Raw genomic sequence first — 22011 nt, 5'->3', positions numbered from 1 at the left:
CGGGCGCAGATACAGATAGAATGAGATTATGGGGCGTGTGGCAACCGAGAAGGACTGTATCGAAGTAGAGATATAGTATAAGGAGTATACAATAGCAGAGTACAGTGCAAGAATCGGCAAATATATCGGGTAAACGAATCTGCTTTCACACTGTGAAGGTGAACGTCCTATGGAGTTCCCAGTAATTGAGGCAGATCATACTATCGAGATATGATAAACACAGCAATCGCTCCTAAATCAGGGGCGAAGAACCAGGAAGCCTCAACGTTTCACGGTTGCTATTAATGCAACCAACTCTGCGACGAGAAGACTAAATGCTGTCTCAGCCCGATTGGACGCCCGAGTCGGCAGTAGTGACTCAGCATCGATGACTGGAACTCTTGATGCGGCGACTGTAATGACAGTGCCGAGGAAGGCAATATAAAAAACGAGAAAAGTAAGTATTGCGCTGTGCGCGCCCTCTCCGTCTATCTCCGGTGATATTGCAGACTTGAAAATCTGCGGCAAAATACGCTAAAGCATAGCACACTATTAGCACAAGAGCGTGAACGTAAAAAGTGCTAGGAACAGCCGTTCCGAAGCACCAAACCCGTCCACATGGGGGGTTACCTTCTATGGAGCTCGCCAGCTTGTTAAAGGTACATCAAAGAACAGAGGACTCTCGGAGCTAGAGCGAGCTGCAGCGCACTAAATAACGTTAGAGAAAACGCCAATCCGATTGTAATCTGAACTCAGATATCCGGAGGGTGACATCCACACGCCATAGGTTTGAGAATGAGTCTCCAGGACCAAAAGCTTCTGCCTCTCGGCTGTCTTGAAATGAAGTAGGTCATATAGAGCTGCATAAACGGGATAGGGTAAACCGCTAGAAGCAAGCAATTATGTGTGTGAAATCTCGGATAGAGCACCGAGGATCTCATGACACATTCAGTATCATTGGCAGATCGGTAGATAGAATCGTAGCTGCAACCCAAGCTACATTTGGCGCCCAAAAAGAAGAATAGATCCAAGAAGGCTGACATCTTTCGTCGACAGACCTCTTCCAGAGCGTCTAAAGGTCGAAAATCGTGTAAAAATACAATGGATTGAGAATTCCTCCGTCGCAATGCCCTAACCAGGGAGCAGACGGTCGCAGGAAAAGTGGAAGGTGTCGTGGACAGGCCACGAGACAAAACCATAAAGCTCGTTACTAATAACAGAGAAAGAGAGGAGTGCAACGATACCAGCTGAGATGCGTTCAAGATGCACAATATCGTACAATTTAGCATCCTGAGGCTATAGTACGTCAATCTTCCATATATAAGATGGAGACCGGAATGCGATCAGTTCGTGTAACTTTAAAAAGAAATGTATTCCTCCGCAAAAAGGTAATAGCTCACAGGCCAAATGTGATAAGTATCAGCGAAGGCTCATAACCGCTAAATATCTGCAATGCAGTGAGCGGCTCTCCGCGCGGACAGAGATCATTCCGACAGATAAGAATCGAACAGCGGAAGAAGGAACTCGTATAGACGGTAAGCCGAATAGCTGAGAGCAGATGTTATCTCTCGCTCTCGATTCGTGCAGACGGTCAAACAACACGTTGACTCTGCCGGGTGCAGTGTCGGGTGCGAACTCAGGAGCAGGAAGCCGACGTTCTGGTGCGGCCCACCATGAAAAAATCCTTCCTCGATTGGGGATGCAAGGATACATTACGCGGAGGGGCTGTTTGTTGTGTCCCTGCCATCGTGACACTGCACGGAGAGAAAGGTCGAGTCGTGTCGGGCGATACAAGCTGGTGGACGAACCTGCAGGTAAGGCTATTACTCGCCACCTTCGGAGACACTTCACAATAGATGGTGCCGCTCGAACCATCTCTGCAAGCCATTAGCGATAGCTGCTTGCGATTGAAAAAGTGGATCCACTGGGGTCACCTGATCATTTCACCCGTGAAGTCGAAGAAGCTATAGGGGATGCTTGGCGGGACAGAAAACATCTGATTCGGCTTGGCCAGCCGATTGCCCGTCACTCGCTTTACTGCTGAACGCGCTTGGCGGCGGGTCGACACGAATAGCAAGACCATTGTCAAAAAAGGGAGCCGGTGGTAGAGGCTGTCAGACAGGGTGTGCTGAAACAACCCTCGTCGTCTGAGAAAGACGAAACAAGGTATTCCGCCAACGAGCGGATACTTCCATTTTGCTGATAGTGCTTTGTCCGTCTACTGACATCTGGAGACGGAGATCCGACCTTCGAGAGCCCCGTAAGGTTACTGCCCCAACAGTTCAAAGTCACACGGACGAAATGAACCGTGGTTGTCATTGGACGAAAGCCAGCAGTCGCCATAGAAGAGCTGATTAAATCTACCATATCTTTTCCGGCCTGGTTTCGGTGCACTGCTAAAAGAAGCCACGCTCACCGAAGAGGTTAGTCCTCAATCCTTCCCTAAGACTGGAATATACCACGATTGCGAGAGCATCCCAGAAGATAGACAATCCCGATGCTGTAACGGTGATGCAGGCTATTCTCATGGAGAGAAGCCGACCTGGACCTGAACTCCGCAGGTCCGCCATGCCCGATCGTCGCCCTGGCCACAGGGTCGAGAACGGTAACAGTGTGAGGTCCTCTAACGCTAACGGGGAGGCAGTCACTGAAAAGGGAAGAAAAAAAGGGAGAGAGAAGCGGAACACAGTAAAAGTGAGCAGTCGGTTATGATCTCCTTATGGCAAGGAGACATACCTAGGTCGCCGCCCCGGCCAGCAAGGGCCGGTTGTTCGTCTACGTTCCGTTCAGAGAGTCAACGGTACGGATACCTCGCCGGGCCCGTCCAAGAGTGTCGTAAAGTCCGCATGCGGGACAAGACTCGCCGGTCTTTGAATATCCTCCGACATCTCGCTGGATGTCGGGGAGTTACGACACTCCGTAAGCGAAAAATTTCGCTCACGGCTTGCACCAAGTGACCACAAGGCGTAGGACAGGAAAATCCCACGAAGATCCCGCGAAGATCCTGCGAAGATCCCACGTGGCGAATCCCTCGAAGTTCTGCGAGGTTAGAAAGCGCTCGCGTATCAACGACGCGAAGACTATAAGTCTGCTGGGTGATCCTCGTGCGCACCTTACGCGCCATATGCTGCACTAATCACTGCTACACTAATCATACATGTGTATATATACCAGTAACAGGAAGCGGTAGATAGTAAAAAAGACGTAAATGCTCACCTAAAACCAGCAGATAAATATCGACATTTGATATAATATTGCGACAATGGACACAGTATGAGAAAAGAACAAACATTAATTAATAATAGGTAATGCAATCTGTATGCGAGAAATACCAGGCGAACCTCGAGAGAGGTTAGGATCGCGGACACAATCCGCTGACGCTCACGGGATCTCTCCTGATGTGTATGCATGCGATTCCTCGATGAAATCAGCGAGCGTTCCCTCTGATGTCGTGACATGGTCAATACTAAGGCGATGAACGAAGAAAAACGAATGAAAAAACACACAATACAACGAACTCTGTGAACTCTGCAAGAACAGAAAACACAATGAGGTTACGTGCGCGCGCAGCGCGACGGAACTGAAGGGCCCCGTTTTTCCATTTTATTTATGGTTTTTAAAACTCTGTTGGATATGCAGTCAGCATAGCATGACTACATAGTTCTTTATCCATCCGGACGAGACACCACGGCATAATGATTGATTAAAGCTCACCTGTAACTTAACCTCGCTGCGAATTGTATAATATTGTTATCATTCAATTATTCACTTCACTTATTTCGCTTTCTCTCTCTCTCATACACACACATACACACACACACACACACACACACACACACACACACACACACCACGTACGCACATCACATACTTATTCACTCTTACTCATTTAAATAATTCACTCCTGTACTCGATCACTCTCTCGCTGACTGTCGATCCCTTGTTCGCTCACTCGATCTATAACCTACACCCTATACAGCACATAAGCTTCCAGTTTTATTGCAGGAATGTTGCAACATTACAAGTTGTAATGTAAGTTTGCAGAGATATTACAGAGATATACAATTGCAATATTGCACCGAAATGATCCTGCAAAGTTGTATGCGTTTTCGCTCCGCACCACTAGGTGGTGCATATGTCGAGTTCTTACACGGCGTTAAGACTTAGCTTCACAGTTATATAAGTAAGTGCCTTGGCATGATAATAATTTTTCTGAGAATTTTTGCACTTGCGGCAGAGGTTCCCATGGACAACGTCCACGCACGCCGCAAGCATCTGAAGTCATTAAATTTGCCCATTTAATCATAATTAAGTATTAGCTAAAAAACAGATTACTTTATAATATTGGACCAATATAAATTACTCTCTTTTACTATACTATTATATTTTTGCAATGTTTCTGGGAGCACACATTTCAATGTTGCTGCAATGTTTCATTGCAATGTTTCCTAGGGCGGACATTTCAACGTTACTGCAATGTTGCGGCAACATTGCAGAGACATTTCGCAACTTCCATGCAATATTGCAATCTTTTAATGTAAGATTTCTGCAACGTTTCTGCAATCTTTCGGTGCTGTATGGGACATAACCTACAATTTGTTTTTTATTGTATAAAAAGAGAGGGCCTTGGCATCGCCATCCGGCCAGCGGTTACAATATGTGGACTTATAGTATCGACCAAAAACTACAGCTGGTCTCGCGCTAAAACTACGACATAGCTGAGACCCCACACGCTCCGCGGCAAGCCCCGGCAATCGTACCAACAAAGCCCGCTGCATGGCACGCAGGATCCCAACCCACCGCCTCCATGAAAAAAGACACTAGATTTCCACGCATGTGCGGCGCATGCCGCGCGACCACAAATCCCACTTCAAGCCACCTTCGCTCAACGTTTGATCCCTCGACATGCATGAACATCCTGATAACCGGTCATCGTATCGCATACCCAGCCGCGGGAAAGACAGGACGGCATATCACGGTTTGCCTTGAAAAAGCGTACTCCGTCACCTGACGAATAAGCCACTTCGCGATACGCCCTCCTGCCCCCTCATAACCTACAAAGGTCTAGATATATCGCTAGCGCTCTCTCGCGGCAGAAAGTGCAATTGTACAACAATCGACATTGACGACGACGTTTCTTTGGACTTTGCATCGCAATATCTCCGCTCATAGGGTACATAACGAAAAAATAAGATCATTTTTCTTATGCAAATCATACCCAAACTATCGATTGAGCCTACTTAGAACTTAATCAATTTACCCGTTATTGAGATCTGATAATTTCGGGTACTCGCAGCTCGCCGACTTGCGTAAATTCACGGTACGATCTCGCGCTACGCGTTTACTTGATATTGTTGGACTTTTATGGGTTTATTTTGTTGTTAGAGAAAAATAGCAGTTAATTTTAGTTCAATTGTATAATTCAAACATAAATGTACAGTATGTGTGCTCATTCGAGTGCGTGAGACGACTGAGCCGACGGGCTCCGATTAACGCACGGCGATGCTCGATACCTGCTCGTATAAGCAAAAACAAGTAAATACCTCGAACTATCGGGAAGCATCGAGAACCACCTCGAAATAGAAATAATAGTAATTATATCGGTAACTTCGCGTAACGCCTGAGTGAAATGAGCAAAATCGTCACTACGCGTATTTATTCCAACAGATATTTATGACATTCTAAACTTTCTTATGTATAATATATAATTCATTGCAAAATGATATCCGAGACATCGAAGGGATGTCTAAAGGACATTTTATATCCTGTGGACATCCCTACAACGTCCTTCAGACTTTTGTGCGTGATGACATCCTGACATGCGGATGTCCTGCAGATATCCTGTCGATATCACGCGATACGAAGATTTCAGTAGGATATCGTAAGGATATCCTTTTGGGATATCCTAGATGCTACTTACTTGGATATCTTTGGGATTGTATTAGTAAATCTGCGACAATTTGGGATATCCTCAGGATAAAGTGTGCTGTGTGGGACTTCTCCCTCACTCTAAATTCATTCAACATTGTCAATTAATCAACTCGAATAAATCCAATATCTTAGTAATTAACTATCCAATTAGTAATTGAATCTCCGACTCTCACATTCCTTTTCCGATCATTTAAATTATCCTTAAATCGCAAAACGCACACGACTTGAGTCCCTGGGGTAAATTGCTTAAATGCATTGACTCCAAAAACTAAAATATTAACGTTACATCCCGTAACAAAATTGGTGACAGCGGTGGAATGGTCAAGCTGTGTGCAGAGAAAAATTAAGTGATTATTGAGTGCGCGGAAATGATATATAGTCCTCCACGAAGAAGCTCAACTGCAGAAGCAAACGAAATGGATCTCGCCGACTTACAAAAAAAATTGGAGCAGCAAGAACGTTTAATTCGTCAGCTACAAGAACAGCAACAACCACAAGCAGAATCACAAGGTACAAGTACCAATCCAACACATCTCTTCGATTTCAGTAATATTGCACACTTCCATTCGCGATGCACTAGAAGCAGTGCCAAATTTCGACGGAGAATCCGTCGCGTTTTCGCATTTCGTAGAGGGTTGCGAGGAAGCGCTTAGCATGATAGCTCCAACTCAAGAGATGATTCTCGTGCGTGCTATTCGTAATAAATTAAAGGGTGATGCTCATCGATCAATACTCGGAAAAGTATTCACTTCCTTGCAAGGCTTAGTCGCATTCCTACGTAGTAAATACGGGTCCAGAGAAACAGTTTATCAAGCTCGACTCGCGTATGTGTATCAGAAAGATGATGAAAGGGTATCATCTTATGCAAATCGTATTCGTGAAGTCGGTAAAAGAATATTAGATGCTCAGAAGCTCGCGCCATAGATGCCGAAAGGGAACTAGAGACAATGAAAACAATAAGGCAGGTAGTACTCAGAGAAAAGATGTCCACCGACGGTAAACGCACAGGAAATGCATCCTTACGACGAGTCAATGTCGAGCCAGTAACGTGTCAATACTGCCATAAAATTGGGCATACTGCTGACCGTTATAGATTGATAAACAATAGAGCACTAACGCGACATAATCCTACGAACTCGAGACCAATTCAAGTAAATTCTTCACGCGGGTATCAGAATCGAAATAATATACAGACACCACCACCCCCCTCGGGATCATCACAAAATTCAGATAGTGTAACATGTCGGTACTATAAAAAGTCAGACCATGTAATTGAAGATTGTCGAAAGCGAGCTTTTAATAACCAGCAACGCGATCAAGCTCAAGGAAACGGACGAATTCCCGCGAAAACAGGGGCGACTCCGGGAAACACGAATACGCGCCCCACTCGAGTGATAACAGTCGAGACGGAATTAAATGTCGAACAGTAAATTTCTCAAATACAGACGAAAGTCTAACTGTAAAATTGGAAAGTAAAGATCTAACAATTCCTTCACTCTTTCTAGTTGATAGTGGATCAGGTCCGAATATTATTAAAAAGCGGTTCTTAAATTCCAATACGCCGGTAAAAAGGAATACAATTCTCCAATTAACCGGAATTACGACGCACTCTGTGACCACCTTAGGGCTGGCACAAGTAGATATCTTAGGATGTCCAGTCGATTTCCATTTGGTAGAAGACAATTTCCCTATACCGCAAGATGGAATACTAGGTTCCGACTTCTTTAAACAATTCAAAATAAAATTAAATTATGAACTAAATCAGCTAGAATGGGGTAATATTAGCATTCCCTTCGAAGCAAAAGAAATTTTAACTATTCCTGCACGGGCTAATTCGCAGATTTATATTCAAGTCGTTAATCCCGAAATAAAAGAAGGATACGTTCCTAGATTAAAACTGGCAGAAGGAGTTTACCTAGGTAATGCTCTCGTCACAGTGCGGGACGGAAAAGCGCATTTACGTGTAATCAATACCACTAATGAAGATTACGACGTCACTATTCCTACAATTAAACTATACGAATTCGATGAACTAAACGATTCACGTCTCGAGTCAAATTCAAATTCTACCTCACAACCGAGTCCAACCTCAATTAATTCTAATTCGGACTCGAATCCAAATCCAAACTCAAGTTCTAATTTTAAATCTGACTCGAATTCCAATCCTAATTCAATTTCAGAATCAAAATCAAAATCGAGATCTTGTCTAAGAATAAGTGTAGATACTAGAAAAAACGAAGTAATTAACGCCTTACGGTTAGATCATTTATACAACGAAGAGCGCGCACATGTTGAAAAATTAATTGATCGAAACGCGGATTGTTTCCATCTGCCAGGGAGAACATCTCGGATTTACCAATGTCGCACAACATTGCATTCCTACAACCGACGATACTCCGATACATACGCGACAATATCGATTTCCTCCCGTCCATAAAAATGAAGTAAATCGGCAGGTAAAGGAACTATTAGATCAGAAAATTATCAAACCATCTACATCTCCGTGTAATACTCCAGTTTGGATAGTTCCGAAGAAAACCGATTCGCACGGGAATAAACGATGGAGAATGGTGCTGGACTTTCGAACATTGAATGAAAAGACAATAGGCGATGCATATCCACTTCCTAATATTACAGACATACTCGATCAGTTAGGCAGTGCTAAATACTTCTCAGTATTCGATTTGGCTTCCGGATTTCATCAGATTAGGATGCATCCAGATCATAGTCACAAGACCGCCTTTTCCACTCCACACGGGCATTACGAATTTGATAGAATACCATTCGGTCTCAAAAACGTACCGTCCACTTTTCAAAGATTAATGAACCTAATATTAAAGGGATTACAAGGGGTCGAAATGTTTGTTTATTTAGATGATATTGTTATATATGCGAGTTCATTACGCGAACACGAGATTAAATTTGAAAAATTAGTAGCTAGACTACGCACAGCGAACCTCCGACTACAGCCTGATAAGTGTGAATTTCTCCGACAAGAGGTCAATTACCTGGGACACGTAATAAGTCAGGATGGAGTCTATCCCGATCCAAAAAAGGTCGAAGCGGTAAAAAATTTTCCAACACATAAACACACCAAAAATATAAAACAATTCCTCGGTTTAGCCGGATATTACCGCCGATTTATAGAAGGATTCTCTAAAATAGCGAAACCCTTAACTAACTTGCTAAAAAATGACACAAAATTTCAATGGGAACAGAGAGAATAAGACTCCTTTAATACTTTAAAAAACGCTTTATGTAAAGAACCGATGTTATAATATCCCGACTTTACAAAACCATTCATAGTTACAACAAACGCATCAGGTGCAGCTATAGGCGCCATTTTGAGTCAGGGATCATTAGGGAAAGATCGTCCCATAAGTTATGCATCACGAGTCCTAAATGACGCCGAAAAAAATTATTCCATTATCGAAAAGGAATTACTCGCGATCGTATACGCCGTCCAACATTTTCGACCATACCTCTACGGGAAACGATTCACCTTAGTTACCGACCACAAGCCGTTGACTTGGCTTCATAAAACAAAAGACCCCACCTCACGATTAGCACGTTAGAGAATTAAACTCGCTGAGTATGACTATGAAATTGCTTACAAGGCTGGCAAAACAAACGTCAACGCCGACGCGTTATCTCGAAACCCTGTACAGCATGTATATATGATGCAACCGCAATACGATGAAATCGAAGAATGTCCAGAGGATGATAACGCGCGTGCTAGGCAAGCAAATCCTCAGCCTTTAAAATCCTCACCCCGGAGAGGATCAATGTGGGAAGAACCAGAACCCATATGCAGGGGAGTACGAACTCGACAAGCAGCAGCATCGGATGGAGACAGCATACCATTCACTCGGAAAGAGTTGCAAGAACTTCTCTTTACGGAGCACACATTTCAAGCGCAAATACATCCAGAACCACAATCTAACAATCCTGTGGAACACTTAGAGCAATTACTTCCGGAAGGAAACAACGCCGATTTCAGTCCCACTCTTTCCGCAGACGTAGACACGCAGGACGACAACCTTCCTCTAACGACTGACAACACTATAAACTCACAATTAGCTCTGCCACCAAATCTTTTACAAATCTTGAATGAATTATCAGAGAAATTGAGTAACGATAAAACCAATTCTAACCAGCGCAATCCTCTCATCAACACTAGCGACGACGGAGAAGATAATATTAACGAAAATATTCTTGACGACGATATTAGTGACATTTATGATACAGATAATACTAACAACCAACCTCACGAACTTCACGATAATTATGACAGTGACAATGAGAATGATAACGAAAGCAATATTGACAACACCTTTAATGAATTTAATCCATACGAACCAGATAATTCTGACCAGTCACAAATGGTAACACGAGCAGCGAAACACAGTATAATAAATAGTCGCGATCAACTATTCATGCAAAAAGAACATTATCTGTACTTCATGACGAGGGACGGAAAACCGTGTGATAACGGATCCCGACTTCTCCAACAACAAAACCTATTACCACACATAACCAACGCACAAACAGGGAAAGTATTAACTCACAAACGTCGAAATAAAACTGATTTTATTCTCATTGGTAAAAATATCATCAACGACAAATTAACTAAAGACATCTTGAATCAGTTATCCATTTCACTTCGTGAAGCATCGATCACAAATCCTGTAAAGATACTAACTCTAGCAACAACTACAACAATTAATAATTTTGAGTGGACTACAATCCTTACGTCTATCCGTGAAGCATTAATAGGGCTATCCATCAAATTAATCATTTGCCATGGACTAGTCCGAATACCGGATACCGAGCGACGTAACTTCATTCTTGAGGAAGCACATTCATCAATAGTTGGAGGCCATAAAGGAGTTACAAAGACCTATAATTGTATCCGCCAAAATTTTTATTGAATCAATCTCAAAACGGATATCCAGAACTACATCAACAACTGCTTACAATGCCAACTCAAGAAAGTGGTTCGCACAAAGACGAAACAACCCATGTTAATCACAGACACTTCGTACACAGCATTTGAGAAAATATCACTAAACATTGTGGGACCATTACCAGTAACTTCTCAAAACAATTCTTATATCCTCACCATCCAGGATCATTTAACCAAATTTTCCCTTGCTATTCCTTTACAGTCCGCCACAGCTGTGAGTGTCGCTAACGCCTTTTTGGAGTCCTTTATTTGTACCTTTGGAGCCCCTAAGGCTATACTCACTGATCAGGGAACCAATTTCACCAGTAAACTGTTAAAACGCTTTGCCAAACAATTTCGCATTAAACAATTTCAAACAACCACCTTTTATCCACAAGCCAACGGAGCTTTGGAAAGATCACATTTCATTTTGGTAGAATTTTTAAAACAATTTGTCAATAGATTCACAGAATGGGATAAACTAGTACGTTATGCAGCATTTTCATATAACACCAGTACTCACGAAGCTACCGGCTACACTCCATATAAGTTAGTGTTTGGTAAATTAGCTAGACTCCCATCTAATGAAATTAACGATGCAGAAGAACCACGAGCCTATGATGACTACTTAACTCAGCTCATGACAGATATACATAATTTGCAAGAATTGGCACGAGAACATATAATAGCTTCCAAAGTAAGATCTAAAGGGTATTACGATCGAAAGATCAACCCTTAACAGTTTCAGGTTAATGATGAAGTTTTCTTACTTTCAGAACCAAAAAAGGGCAAACTTGGTAATCAATATTCTGACCCTCATACCATATTAGATATATTACCTAATGGTAATGTTAAACTTTCCGTCAAAGGAAAATTCAAAATCGTCCATTCCAATAAAATCAAAAAGTCGCGGATTTCAATGTAAACAAGAGGAAGATTTGAATTGAACCGCGTCGCAATTTAAATCTTCAGTATTTTAACATGTATATTTCCTACTTTTATTTAGTATTTAGATATATATATATTTAAGCGCGTGCGATAATGTATGAACGCCAACGATAAACAACATTGTATTATATAACCCTTATCATATAATAACGTAACGTAGTATTATGTCTGTTTTTTTTAACTTGTATTTTAGATGCGGATCTTATTACTCTTCACTCTTTGGAATTTTTACATTCATGGAACCAACGGAATTGTGGGATACGACTGTGGATCAGCAAATCTAAATACGACGACCCTATCTCTCTTAAACGTCGAAGACTGCAACATTCCTATGATTGAACCTCAAGTACAGAAAACCTACATTCAATTGCTCCAACTCTCAAACTTCGAATCCATCGAAATTAAACAATGCAAGGTATCCATCAACCGATTCATATACTACTGCGGAATGCACTCTCACATCTCGACGGTACAAAACGCTCAGGCGGATTATATCCTGGACACGACCTCGAGCCAGTGCAGGTAGATGCATCAGACCGGCATCTATTCTATCAGCGCGAGCAATTTTCTTTACGGCCTAAAAGTGAACCAAACTACAACTCGACCCGTCACTTCGGATGGCCAATGCTCAGGCGCTCAATATTCGGATCCCTATGGCAAGTGGAACAATGTCATTGTCCAAGGAACACTAACAATTACCTTAGCCTCTTATTATACCGCCATCAACTTGGAAACAAACCACGTTCACCTCAGGTCAGGCACGACTTGCACCTATACCGATTCTTCCTGCATGGACATCGACGGAGGGCATACCTTCTGGGAATCGATACAACAGGACCATTGTAAATTTAACCAGTATGATGTTCTTTACGAGGGCTACGCCAGCAGGATGCTTGACACCTTTCTCGAGCAACCGCAAGTCATCTACTCCTTATCCACCCAGGAGATAACCTTCGCCCTCACCATGACGGGTGAAGAACACTTGTGCGGCTACACACTCATCAAAACAGAGCACCCCAATTTGCTGATCCTTGAGACTAAAAAAGGGGAATCCTTCACAACTCGCCGCCGGATATCTGCTGAAAATATAGACTTACTGGCTTACGTCAATTCCAAATTTGTATACGTCGAAAAACACATCCGTACCCAAATGAATCTCCTGTATCGGAATGTCCTTAAACAGCGCTGCGACCTGGAGCAACAGCTGTTGAAGGGAACCCTCAGTCTCGCCATAAATTCACCAGACGAATTCGCCTACCAAATCATGAAGGGACCTGGCTATATGGCTGTCATATCTGGAGAGGTAGTGCATATTATTAAATGCACTCCAGTAGACGTCAAAATCCAACACGTCAAGTAATGTTATTCCCAACTGCTGGTGCAATGGAATAACAACACATATTTTCTGTCGCCCAGAACGCATATCTTAATCAAAACGGGCACTCAAATCACATGCAGTCGGGTTATACCACCGGTGTATTTTCTCCATGATGGTTGGTATCGTATGCTACCGACACCGGAACGCACACTACCTCCTACAATTATCAAGCCACTGACAAAACCGACGTGGCATTATACCAACCCAGGATCTTTAGCAGATAGTGGTATATATAGTAATGAAGATCTTGAACACTTACGAGATCATATAATGTTCCCAGTTGAAAAAACGAGCATACTTAACACCATGGCACGAGGCGCAACGGGAGAACCGATAGTCTCCCAAGGAATATCCCTTGCACATCTTTTGGATGACAATTCAATCCAGAAGATCACCGAAAACACCTGGAACAAAATCTGGGGAAAATTCATATTCTTCGGTAACGCAAGTGCAGGATTAATAGAAATCTATTTCTGCATTAGAACACTAAAACTAATTATGGACACAGTCATACACGGATACGCCTTGCATACCATATATGGATGGTCAGTACATTTGCTTGGAGCTCTATGGGACTCAGTCACGAATTTGATAATCCACATCGCCAACAAACCCCGCACGCAAACCGAAGCACCCGAACAAGAAGCAGAGCAACCTGTGTCAGCACTACAAGGAAAATCCAGCTCATCAGAACCATCCAGCCCACCTCAAGAAACAAGTATCGCCATTCCTATGTATCCACGTTTATAATCTCCATGTATTACTTGTATTATTGTATTCTTATGGAATCATACGTGGCGCACCTTAAGTGCATCACGTATGACTTAAAGGGGGAGGTGTTACGTCCCGACAAGTCTCCTTTTTTTCCATTTAACCGTCATATGACGATGTCACTGCCTTCAGACAAACTTTCTCTTTTATGATCCATCCCAAAATTCCTTTCCTAACAACCTCTCAAAGGACCAAGGTTGCACGCTTAGTCATCTTCCCCGACATAGCGCTTAACTTACACTTACTTAGACTTACACACGAGATATATTTTTATAGCATTTTAATTATAAGTAAATATTAAGCAGGTCGCGCATCCTGGAGGCGAAGCGTGACCATATCTCTTGAATTGTTTTCTCATGTATCGATATAGTCACTCTCCAAGACTCGGTTTAAAACGATATGTCTATTGCATAATGTTAACGCACAGATTAACGATATCAGTATTTGTATTCCCGTTGTTTAAAAACAAGATAAAATCATATATAAAATACCATAAGTATATATACGTATAAGAATCGTTAGAACTTTCGCGAAGATTCTGTAGGCCAAGAGCGGGGATTTGCGCGGGATCCTCCCTCTCTGTCTATGCCTGTTGCAGCCGTTTTCGAGATCTCCCATTGGCTAAAGGAAACTTCTGTTGCTCACGATTTTGATATAAAACCAACCAAGGTTCCTGGCCCTCTTCTCTTCCTGGTTCTCGACCGGCTCTCTTCACTCATATCGCGGTTAGAAAGAAGTACAGCAACGAGATCTCCAAAATGGCGTCAACGCGATCACAACTCAAGGTTCATCTTTACTTCTCCCTCACTCTAAATTCATTCAACATTGTCAATTAATCAACTCGAATAAATCCAATATCTTAGTAATTAACTATCCAATTAGTAATTGAATCTCCGACTTTCACATTCCTTTTCCGACCATTTAAATTATCCTTAAATCGCAAAACGCACACGACTTGAGTCCCTGGGGTAAATTGCTTAAATGCATTGACTCCAAAAACTAAAATATTAACGTTACATCCCGTAACACAAGAGTGATAACGATTTGCATCAATCTCCATTCTGCTGTGTACCATCATGTCCACAGCTGTGCTTTCTTTCACTTTGTTGCACTCCACCTGTGAACTATGCATGCCTAATCTCTGCATGCCTAATGCGATGTGTTTAATGCAAGATACTTTCTCAGCCAACACCAATCAAGACATTGCACTGTCCGATGCATTAGTACGTTTGTTGTAAACAAAATATCAATTTCTATTAGTTAACTTCATTTTAACTTGACCTTAAACACGGCAACTTGATCAGCTTTGTCCGGCAAAATAACGAATCTGCATTAAATTACTTTCAGGACCAATGTTCATTCGAGAATCTGATCACGCGCGAGCGCAGCAGCTGGACATTTATGGAGCTTCAGCAAGCAGAAAAACAATGTTGCGGTTGGACGAGTACATTTGCCGTATAAAACGGAATTCGCACTCAGCCTCAAACGAGGCCGGATTCTGTGTTGGATTGGCGTGATCGATTAATACGCGTTAATACCGCTTATTATCATCGCATGGCGAGCCCACGAGAAACATTAGCGAGAGCTACATGAAGTTGGCACCCGACTTATAGCAAAGTAATTTTTTAATACGGCAAATGTTAGCATTTCGGTCATAGTTGGTTCTAGTAACAATAATTTCGTTTGTAGTTTTTTTGATTACAGAAAAATAAAAATTTTTAAAAGTTACTTCCATCGAAAATTAACATATCTTAAATCTGCTTGCGCAGTTTTTCTAACATCTGCCGTATTAAAAAATTAATTTGTTAAAAGTCGGGTGCCAACTTCACATAACTATTAGCGAGCCGTTATTTCACATTTCATCCACTCGCGGAAACATCGATCAAAATAAATACGAGGTGTTTGCAAAAGGTCGTAAGGACACAAATAGATAGCAGCGACTGTGTGATTTGTTTCCCTTAAATTACTGCTTAGATTTGAAGTGTTGGCAGTACTCGCTCATACCCGGTCGATGCTTGACAATTCCAAATACAGACGTGTCACATTTAACACGATTGAAGATGTCCCAGTGCAATTTAAATAGAAGTAGGATTCGCGAACGCATTTTGTATTACTATAAGCGAGACAAGAGTGCTGAAGATACTGCAAGTCTGATTTGTCAGGAATGTAAAAGGAATGTACTGCCCCTTAGTATCTGTAAAATGTGGTTTAAAAAGTTTGAGTCGGGTGTTTATAATGATTACTACTCACTGAATGCAACTAGAAGCGAAGTGGAAGTATTGTACGACGAGGACCCATCCCAATCACAACAGAAGATCGCAGACAGGCTTGGAATATCTCGAAGAACGGTATCGAATCATTTTAAAGCACGAAGAGAGAACGGGCAGATAGAAAGACAAATTACAACTAGAACACAAGTGGAAGAATTGTACAACGCGGACCGGTTCCAAACACACCAGACGATCGCAAAGAGGCTTGGCATTCCTGTATCAACAGTAACGTATCTTACGATAGCAATAAGAAAGAACGAGCAGATAGAAAGGCAAAGTAGAAATTATAGAAGCGAAGTGGGAGCATTGGACAACGCGGGACCGTCCGGAACACAACAGATCGTAAACAGGCTTGGAATGTCTGGCTCAACAGCATCATGTAAAGCAATAGAAGAAAACCGGGAGAAAGAAACACAAGATGATGAGGTAATATGAGCTGATGCTTTTTTATCTCGCGTGTGATTCTGTGCGCAACTTTTTACCTTTTTAACTTTTGGAGTATATAGATGTATGGACAATCTTGGATACAGATGAAGACGATAATATTCTCGGTTGGGCACGTACCTGACAAAGTGCTCACTTCATAAGTACAGTGAGCGACTGCTTCCTTTTTACTCGGAGACTTGCGGCACTTACTACCAACATATATATATATATATATATATATATTGAAGAATATCGAGGTCGAGGATACAGGCGAGGGTCGAACTACTCGATATTTCACAAATACGGTATTTATTGTTTCGCAACGTACAGCTTCGGTACAATGTATATTGCACGGATACCGGATACTTCCGTAACTCGCGTACTCGGATCTACTGCTCGCGCGCGACAGACGTCCCGCCGGAATTGCACCACCACGCCACCTGGCGCGACGGCTAGTTACCACATTCCTTTCCGCTTAAGATTCGAACCCATAGCAGGTTGGAGGACACCTGCATTAATTCTGGTTGTACGTCGGGGCGCTAGCTGGGCTGCGTCCGGACTCTTACTAGTTGTTGGATTCCTGCCGACTTCTGGGCTGTCACTCCTAACAGCTTCATGGACTGATGATTCCCTGAGATCATTGTGATCTCCTCCTTGTTGGTTACTATCATCGCACTGTTGCGCTTGAGGGATGATGGTTGGTTCAACCTCGTTTTCAGACACATCATAAAGGCCAAAAGCGTCGAAAAGCTCGTTTGACTGGTGACGAAACTTTAACTGATTTGCGTGAGCCTTAACGATGCGATCGGGTGCACTGAGCTTGACCCTGTAGTTGACTGTTCCTATCCTGCGAAGGGCCATTGTGGGAATCCAGTTCCACGTGTTGTTTGACTTACGGAACTTGTAATAGACTGCTGTTCCACACTGGAACTCCCTTAACCGGGCACCGGCAGCAGTGTTGAATTGCTGACTACGTGATCGTGAAGTCGCTACCGTCGGCTTCAAGAGATCAAGCCGAGTTTTCATGGCGCGACTGTTCATGAGCTCAGAAGGCGTTTTCATACCGAGGCCATACGAGGGAGTAAATCGGTAACAAGTTAAAAAATTGCGCAGCTTCTCATCTGTGTTACCATCGACCTTTTTAAGTCCGGTTTTGAGAAGATCGACGAACTTTTCCGCTTGGCCATTTAACTGCGGATGATAAGGAGCAGTAAGAAAGTGCTCAATCCCGTTAGTCTTACAAAAAGTCGTGAACTCCTGTGAAATGAATTGCGGACCGTTATCATTAACAATTGTGTCACAAAGTCCATACCGGGAAAACACTTCCAACAAGAATTCGACAGTCTTGGCAGCGGTAATAGTAGTTGTTTTAAAAATTTCAGGCCATTTACTATAAGCGTCCACAATAACAAAATAATAAAATCCGTTGACCGGCCCAGCGTAATCAACGTGGATATGTGACCATGGCCCCTTCGGAATCGGCCACGGCTGAGGCGAACACTTAATTGGTGAACTTCCTGCTCTTGCATAATTCTCGCAAGCCTTAACGGCTTCTTCGATGTTCTTGTCGATCTTGGGCCAGAACACCTTACTGCGCGCAAGCATCTTCATGCGCACGATGCCGGGGTAACCACGATGGAGTTCCTCCAGGATCCGTCGACGAAAAACCATTGGAATGACGAGCCGATCACCCAGGAAAATGCAATCCTGAATAATCATGAGGCCCCCGCACTGATCATAAAACTGTCCGACCTCAGAGTTGACGATTGCTTTTCTCGACGGCGGCCAGCCGCGAGAGATGTAGCCTGTGAGTGTTCTCAATACCGAGCAGGCTCGTGTGGCTGCCTGGATGTCCTTGAAATGGATGGGGAGCATGTTTGCAGAATCGATGGCATAACACTGCTCGTCCCCTACCATACGGATGGCAGCGATAACTGTGTCCTCTACTGCGGGCGAGTACGTAGCGATGAGCCTGGAGAGGACGTCGGCATAGCCAAAATTGTCGGTATTGACATACTGAATAGTAAAGTCATAAGCAAGTAATATTACGTCATACCGTTGTAACCGACTTGCTGTGTGAGCCGGAATGCCGGTTTTAGAGCCGAAAATTGCAAGTAAAGACTTGTGATCCGTTTGTAAGTCGAATCTGTGCCCGTAAATATAACAGTGAAATTTCTTTACTGCGAAAACGAGTGCCAAAGCTTCGCGTTGAACTTGCGGGTAATTCCTCTCCGACGCATCGAAAGACGAAGACGCATGCAGGATTGGGCGAAGTGTGCCGTCAGGAAACTCGTGCATGAGGACGGCTCCCATACCATAGCTGGAGGCGTCGGCCGCAACAACAATTTTTTTCGTAGGATCATAGTGGGTGAGCACAAGGTCAGACGATAAGGCGCTCTTCAAATTGTTGAAAGCCTGCTGGTGCTTAGAATGCCAGGCAAATTTAACACCTTTCCGAAGAAGCTCATCCAAGGGTCCCCGGAGGTTCTTCATGCCCTTGACAAACTTACTATAATAATTCACAGAGCCCAAGAAAGCGCGGAGCTGTGACACGTCCGTCGGTGGCAGAATATCACAAATGCGCTGGACTTTGACAGGATCAGGTCGAATTCCGCTGGCGTCGATGATATGACCGCAAAAAGCAATCCTCGTTTGGCCGAATTGACACTTGTCGAGGCGAAGTTTGAATCCATAGTCCTGAAGACGAGTGAGGACTTCGAAAAGCAACGCCTTATGCTCGGCTGCGGTGGCAGCGCCGAGAACAACGTCGTCGATGAATGCAGACGCACCCTCCAGGCCGCTGAGTAATTTGTTCATCAGCTCCTGGAACGTGCTGGGTGCAGGTTTGACTCCTGGCTGCATGCGATTGACACGAAAAAGCCCAAGGTGAGTGTTGATGGTTAACAGCCTTTTCGCTTCGTCATAGAGTTCTAGCTGAAGAAATGCATCGGAAAGGTCGATTTTGCTAAAGATGTTCTTGCCTGCTAGACTCACAAATATGTGTTCTGGCGTCGGTAACGGAAATTTATTAGGCTCCAGAGCGTCGTTGAGTCCCGTGGAATAGTCGCCACAAATGCGAATCGCACCATTTTTCTTCTTGACGGCAACAATGGGAGCTGCGAAATCTGAATATTCGACTGGCGTAATAACTCCCAGGTGCTGCAGTCTGTGAAGTTCGTTCTCGATGAATGGTATCGCTGCAAAAGGAACCGATCGTTGTTTTCGGAAAACTGGTTTAGCTCCCGGCTTAAGCGTCAGCGAGACCTTTGTTTTGGTACAAAGGCCTAGGCCAGCAGAAAACAAATGCGGAAAATGTGTCTTGACTTCCTTAGTGAGCATATCCAAGCTAGCGTCTGTGGTAATACTGTTGCATACTGTAGCGAAAGGGACACTCCAAAGATCAAGCGCTGTGATCCAGTCGATGCCGAGCAAATTAAGCCGCGCCGCGACGTAACAGATGCCCGTTTTTGTGATGTGATTGAGACTCATGCGACACGGAAAAAATCCCCACAGCTTAACCGGATCACCCGAAGCACTGCCCGGGCAGATGTCACACGGTGTAAGAGCCGGCTTCCCGAGCCTCGTCCAATTAGCGGCCGAAATAACTGTAATGTCGGATGCAGAATCAAGCTGCAGTTTGATTTTCGCATCATTTATGCTGAGGCAGACGTATTTACGGTGTAACGGTGCCCGCTGAATTGATACGTGATGAACCTGTTGGTCCGAACTGTGACGCAGACGCCGGGGTAACCGTGACTCTTTCCGCGCATCCACTTTACGAGCGAATTCACAAAACTCGGCCTTGTGACCATATTCATGACAAGTGTTGCACTGCTTGCATTCGAAATTGCACTCACGCTCCCAGTGATTTGCACCGCAGTAATTGCATGGGCGTGGCGGTTGTTTCCTCGTCGGGCTAAGCTTTTCAGAGGAAGACTGCTTATTCTTGGTCCACTGCTTCTTGCCTTTGTGCTGGATAGCAAGAACCCCCGCAAGAGAGGCGTCGCCGATGGTGTCTTTATCACCAACTGTACCAGTGTCCCGTTTGAGGCAAAGCAGCCGCTGAGCCTCGTTGACAAGGTCTTGCAATGTGAGCTGGTTGAGCACTGCTCTCGCTGCGTCAGTCGGCGCGGCCTCAAGCTGGACGGATTGAGCATCGACCTTGGCGAGGAGCTTCTCGAGAATGAACAAATCCTGTGGGCTCTTCAGGCCGCTCACAAAAAAAAGTACCTTGAGATTGTCAGAAGTGCAATTCCTGACATCAAATTTTTCGCCATGTTTATTAATGTGAGCCGCGTATTGAACGAAATCCTCGGAGTCTTTTTTCTTAAGGTGGAAACACTTATGGCGCATCGCAAACTTTGTCTCTGTAACCAAACATCTGTTTGAGTAACACGATGGCTTCCGCCATGGCCATCCCATCCTCGTCGCCACTGAAGAATATTAAGGTCGAGGATACAGGCGAGGGTCGAACTACTCGATATTTCACAAATACGGTATTTATTGTTTCGCAACTTACAGCTTCGGTACAATGTATATTGCACGGATACCGGATACTTCCGTAACTCGCGTACTCGGATCTACTGCTCGCGCGCGACAGACGTCCCGCCGGAATTGCACCACCACGCCACCTGGCGCGGCGGCTAGTTACAACATTTATATACAGGGTGTCCCGGGTTTTAACCGATAAACTGCGGGAGCATATTCTACTAGTGGAAATAAGAAAAAATTTTTATATCGAGTTTGCTTAGAAATGCTTTATTACAAAGTTATAAATCAATATTGAAAAGGAATATGAGATAAGTAACAACGGATTTTTTCACAAAAATAAAAATTATGTACGCAATGATTTAGTGACGCATTTCAAAATGTTGTCCTTGCACATCGATACAAGCTAGACATCGACGTAGTACAGAATTTGTTACAGTACGACATTCCTGAAAATTTTGTTGCATCTCAGTAACTGAATTAGTAATTCGTTGCTTTAAATCTTCAAGCGAGATTACTTCTGTACTGTAAACTTTATTTTTTAAAGTTCCCCATAAATAAAAATCAAGAGGCGTTAAATCGGGCGATCTTGGAGGCCAGAAAAGATTCTCCGTTCAATCGGTCAGGTAAAAAGAACGGACCAATAAGCCGGTCATGAAGCATACCCATCCAAACATTACATCGAAATTCGTGTTGAAAGTTTCTTTATCTGGTAGTATGTGGATTATTATGAGCCCATACATGGCTATTATGAGAATTGAATATGCCTCGTCTTGTAAAGGTCGCTTCATCTGTCCATAATATCATTGATGAGAAAAGATTGTCCCTTTCTACTGCATTCACATACCAGTTACAAAATTCGACTTGTTTCTGAT

The 22011-nt window shown here is 43.5% G+C and overlaps 1 protein-coding gene across 1 annotated transcript; it reads right to left on the bottom strand.

Moving 5' to 3' along the window:
* Window positions 1-17104: 17104 nt before the first annotated feature.
* LOC105286590 (uncharacterized protein K02A2.6) lies at window positions 17105-21070 on the bottom strand. The gene has a single exon (XM_011351633.2). The coding sequence runs from the start codon at window positions 21068-21070 to the stop codon at window positions 17105-17107; it is 3966 nt and encodes a 1321-aa protein (XP_011349935.2).
* Window positions 21071-22011: the final 941 nt, after the last annotated feature.

The sequence above is a fragment of the Ooceraea biroi genome, chromosome 7 (assembly GCF_003672135.1).
Source record: "Ooceraea biroi isolate clonal line C1 chromosome 7, Obir_v5.4, whole genome shotgun sequence".
Lineage (NCBI taxonomy): Eukaryota > Metazoa > Arthropoda > Insecta > Hymenoptera > Formicidae > Ooceraea > Ooceraea biroi.
The sequence above is the reverse complement of the archived record's forward strand: the minus strand, read 5'-3'. Positions and strand labels throughout refer to the sequence as shown.